The 3,712-nt window shown below is 33.4% G+C and overlaps 1 protein-coding gene across 1 annotated transcript in view; it reads left to right on the plus strand.

Moving 5' to 3' along the window:
- LOC107696722 (phosphofurin acidic cluster sorting protein 1-like) overlaps positions 1-3,712 on the plus strand; it is a 63,834-nt gene that overhangs the window by 46,212 nt on the left and 13,910 nt on the right. Inside the window, exons 11-13 of the mRNA XM_016497202.1 lie at positions 1,098-1,247; positions 2,124-2,207; positions 3,380-3,501. Coding sequence (XP_016352688.1) covers positions 1,098-1,247; positions 2,124-2,207; positions 3,380-3,501 — 356 coding nt within the window. The remainder of the gene's footprint in view (positions 1-1,097; positions 1,248-2,123; positions 2,208-3,379; positions 3,502-3,712) is intronic.

Below are 3,712 nucleotides of genomic sequence, written 5' to 3' on the forward strand. Positions count from 1 at the left end.
ATTTTAGTTTGTATGTAGTTTGCTATGGACTGCTTGGATTGTAAAGGGTATTTTCTGTTTTATATTTGTTTTGTTTTTACTTTAGGAATTTTGGTGTTTTTGTCATGGTTCTATTTATAAAAACATGTATTTGTTATATTGTTTTCATTACTTTTTTATTTATTAGTTTTAATTATTTCATTGTAATTATATTTTAGTAAAATGAGTTTAACCAAACAAAGATGAGTAATGTTGAATAATTTGTAGAATATTTTTTCTTTGTATTTTATATTTGTGTTCTACAAGTTTAACAAATTAATATTTTATATGAATATTTTATTTTATATTTAGTTGTACTACTACAATTTTAGGAAAGGGTTCAAACTTTTTTTTTGTTCTCTTTACAATTTCATGCTTATCTCTGTCTATATTTTATAATATTTGTGACCCTGGAGCACAAAAGCAGTCTTAAGTCGCTGGGGTATATTTGTAGCAATAGCCAACAATAAGTTTTATATAGTATTCTATTTACTCTTTACTTCAAAAACTGTCTAAAAGGGGTAGTATTTGATGTATTTGAGGTTTGAGATGTGGGAACAGTGAAGAGAGAGAGGGCAAACATTTAGCATTTTAAGTCAGTGTTGCTGTCTAATCAGACAGTATTGTCTTAAATAGCCTGCATAGCACTTCATCTTTTATAGCATGGGATTTTGACCAAATATATTCAATCTTGATTTTTGTAAAATGTTGCAACAAGTTGTTAATTAAAAAAAAAATAATAATTTTTTGTGAAAAATTAGTTTTGGACATTACTTCATAAAAAATAAAAAACCTTAAAGTAACTACAAATGAGCATGTAAAGCAAATATCTTTAAAAGCATGCCCCCGATCCGCACGATGTTCTCACCTTTTTTCCTCCTTATTACCTGTTTGCGTCTCTGCATTTATATATGAGGCATCAATATGAACAAAAATCACCCTGAAAGGAGACCATATGACGTGTGCTGTATTTCATGTTTTCTGAAGTTCTCTGCTGTCTGCTGAGTGAGTATTTAGCTTCTTTAATCTTTGTGCGTCCCAGACAGATGCTCTGAGTTTAGCAGTAAGTAATGACCGAGCGAGTTTGCCTTTATTCATGTTTTAACAGATCCCTCTCTCTGTGTGTCTTTCGCAGGCCGTTCTTCGAGGGAATGTCCCAGTCGAGCTCTCAGACTGAGATCGGCAGCTTGAACAGTAAAGGCAGTCTGAGCAGAGAGCCCTTCAGTCCTGTGAGTACAGACACTGCATATATCAGGCAGAGCTCCTCCATGCTCCTCAGCAGTTTTCTGAAAGCACCACATGCATGCGTGGAAAAAGAGTGCAAAGCATGACTCTGTGTATTAAAACTGATTCAGAAGGAAGTGTTTAAACATTAGAAATGTATAAGGTATAATGTATAACGTATCTTTTCTCTCGGTAACAGCACGTCGTTTGAAGACACTAAAGGACTTTTTGTCTCTCTTGGATTTTTATCTCAAATTTTCGGAATAAACATAAAGAATCAGAATTCAGAATCTGAATGAGTTTCTTTCAGTGATTAAAGGAACACAAACTATTATTTCAATTATTTAGAATATAAAAATGACACGCAACTATTATATTTTTAATATAGAATTTTAAAGTATATTTGTATTTTTAGAATTTAATTTTTATGTCATTTTATTCAATGGAAACCATATCTATTCAGCTTTCAGGTCATGTATAAATCTCAATTTCACAAAATTGACACTTAAGACTGGTTTTGTGCTCCAGGGTCACATATAGTCCAAAAATGTATAATGTATTTGAATGTAGGCACTAGGATTTTCCAAAATATCAACTCTCAAGGTTTTCCATATCAACTCTCAATATCAATCAAGTTGCCCAAAGTAAAATAAAAGACAGGCTAGAATTGGCCACCAAAAACCAGAGAATAAATCTGAGTAATCTGTAAAGTATATGTGAGGGTGTAAAGATCGCAGTGATGCCAGCTGTGGTGTTAACAGAGGGGCGGCTCGTCCAGCTCTCAGATCATTCAGCCTCAAGACAGCTCAGACGTGTGTGTGTGTGTGTGTGTGTGTGTGTGTGAGTGTGTGTTAGTGATTGTAGTTCCTGTGTGTGTCCAGCAGGGGGAGCAGCCGGCGTCTGATAAACTCAAACCCTCGCGCAGCCGCCACCTGGACGAGCCTCTGTGTGAGACGGACACGCAGGTGAGAATCACACTGAAGTCTACACAAACACACAGCGCCACACACCACAAATGCGTCTGGACTCTGGAGTCACACTTGTTATTTTAACATCATTTCATATAGGCTAATATTATTATTTTTTGTTAATATTTTAATTCGATTTGATTATTATATTTTCTGTTTTTACTTTAATTTTAGTGGTTTTGTTGTGTTTTTTGTCATTTTTTTGTATTATTTTATACGTCTGTGTTATTTTTATGAATTTCTATTTATTAGTTTTAGCTTCTTTAGTTTTAATTATTTTAGTACTTTAAGTTAAACTAAACGAAAATGAGAAATGTTTGCCTAGCTAAACTAATAAGTTTAATACGTTTTTTGTTTTTTTTAATGAAAATGTGTTATTTAGTTTTAGTTAACTATAATAAACCTGCTTAATGCATGCATATATTTACATTTATGTGCACTGTAAAGAATAAATAGTTGAGAAAATTAAAAAAAAATAAGGCAACTTGATGCAGTAAGATTTTGGGTTCTGTCAACAATAGTATTCTAGCTCTTCTCAGTAAAGATACTTTGTTTAGCCAATGTAAAATGTATTTGTTCATGAAAAATTCTTGTCACAGCAACTGAAACAACAATTACTGTCAGGGAGGTAGTTTATTTTTTTCTGTTTCCTGGAAGAAATAAAGAATGTGTAAAAAGTCACCACATTATCAATTTTATGTTTGTTTACGAATGACAAACCTTAATGGATAACTTAGTCTTATATGTAGACAACACTGGCAATCAACAAATATTAAAAAGATGAGCTCTTTACATCACGGTACAACAAATAACTAACAATAATGACAAAACAACAACAAAAGAAGTTTAAATGAACTCAGCAAACAGCAAAATAATAATCCTATAACAGTATCTGCATGATTTATTCATGCTGCAATGCATGCTGGGAACTCACAAAGCCTTAACATTTCAACAATATAAAGCTAAACATTTGGCAAAAAGCTGTGGATTACACTAAAAACACCAGCTGGAGCAAAGACACTGAGAAAGTCATGTTTACATGCAGTCCAAATACTTCTGGCCTCAGTGTATATTACATTCATTTCCCCTGAGATTCTGCATGACTTGAATTCTTCGGGTTATTATGATGTTTAATGCTCTTTTGTGTTGAATATGTGTATGTTTTGTAGGAACTGAATGATCAGGAGTTGTTCAGTGAAGTCGGACCCTCTATAACCGTGTCTGTGGCTGAAAAACCACGAACACCCCTAAAAACCAGCAAGAACGAGCTTCAGTCCATGTCATCGCCCAGGTAATATAATATAAAATAAATTAATACTTATATTCAGCAAGGATCCATTAAAGTGATCAAAAGTGACACTTATGGCATTTATAATGTTACTAGGTTAGAATCACAATCAAATAATGCAGAGAAAACAAAGCCCAAATTTGATGGTGTGTGTGTGTGTGTCTGTGTCTGTGTGTGTCTGTGTGTCTGTGTGTCTGTGTGTCTGTGTGTGTGT

The sequence above is a fragment of the Sinocyclocheilus anshuiensis genome, unplaced genomic scaffold (genome assembly GCF_001515605.1).
Source record: "Sinocyclocheilus anshuiensis isolate Anshui unplaced genomic scaffold, SAMN03320099.WGS_v1.1 scaffold1091, whole genome shotgun sequence".
NCBI classification, from domain to species: Eukaryota; Metazoa; Chordata; class Actinopteri; order Cypriniformes; family Cyprinidae; genus Sinocyclocheilus; species Sinocyclocheilus anshuiensis.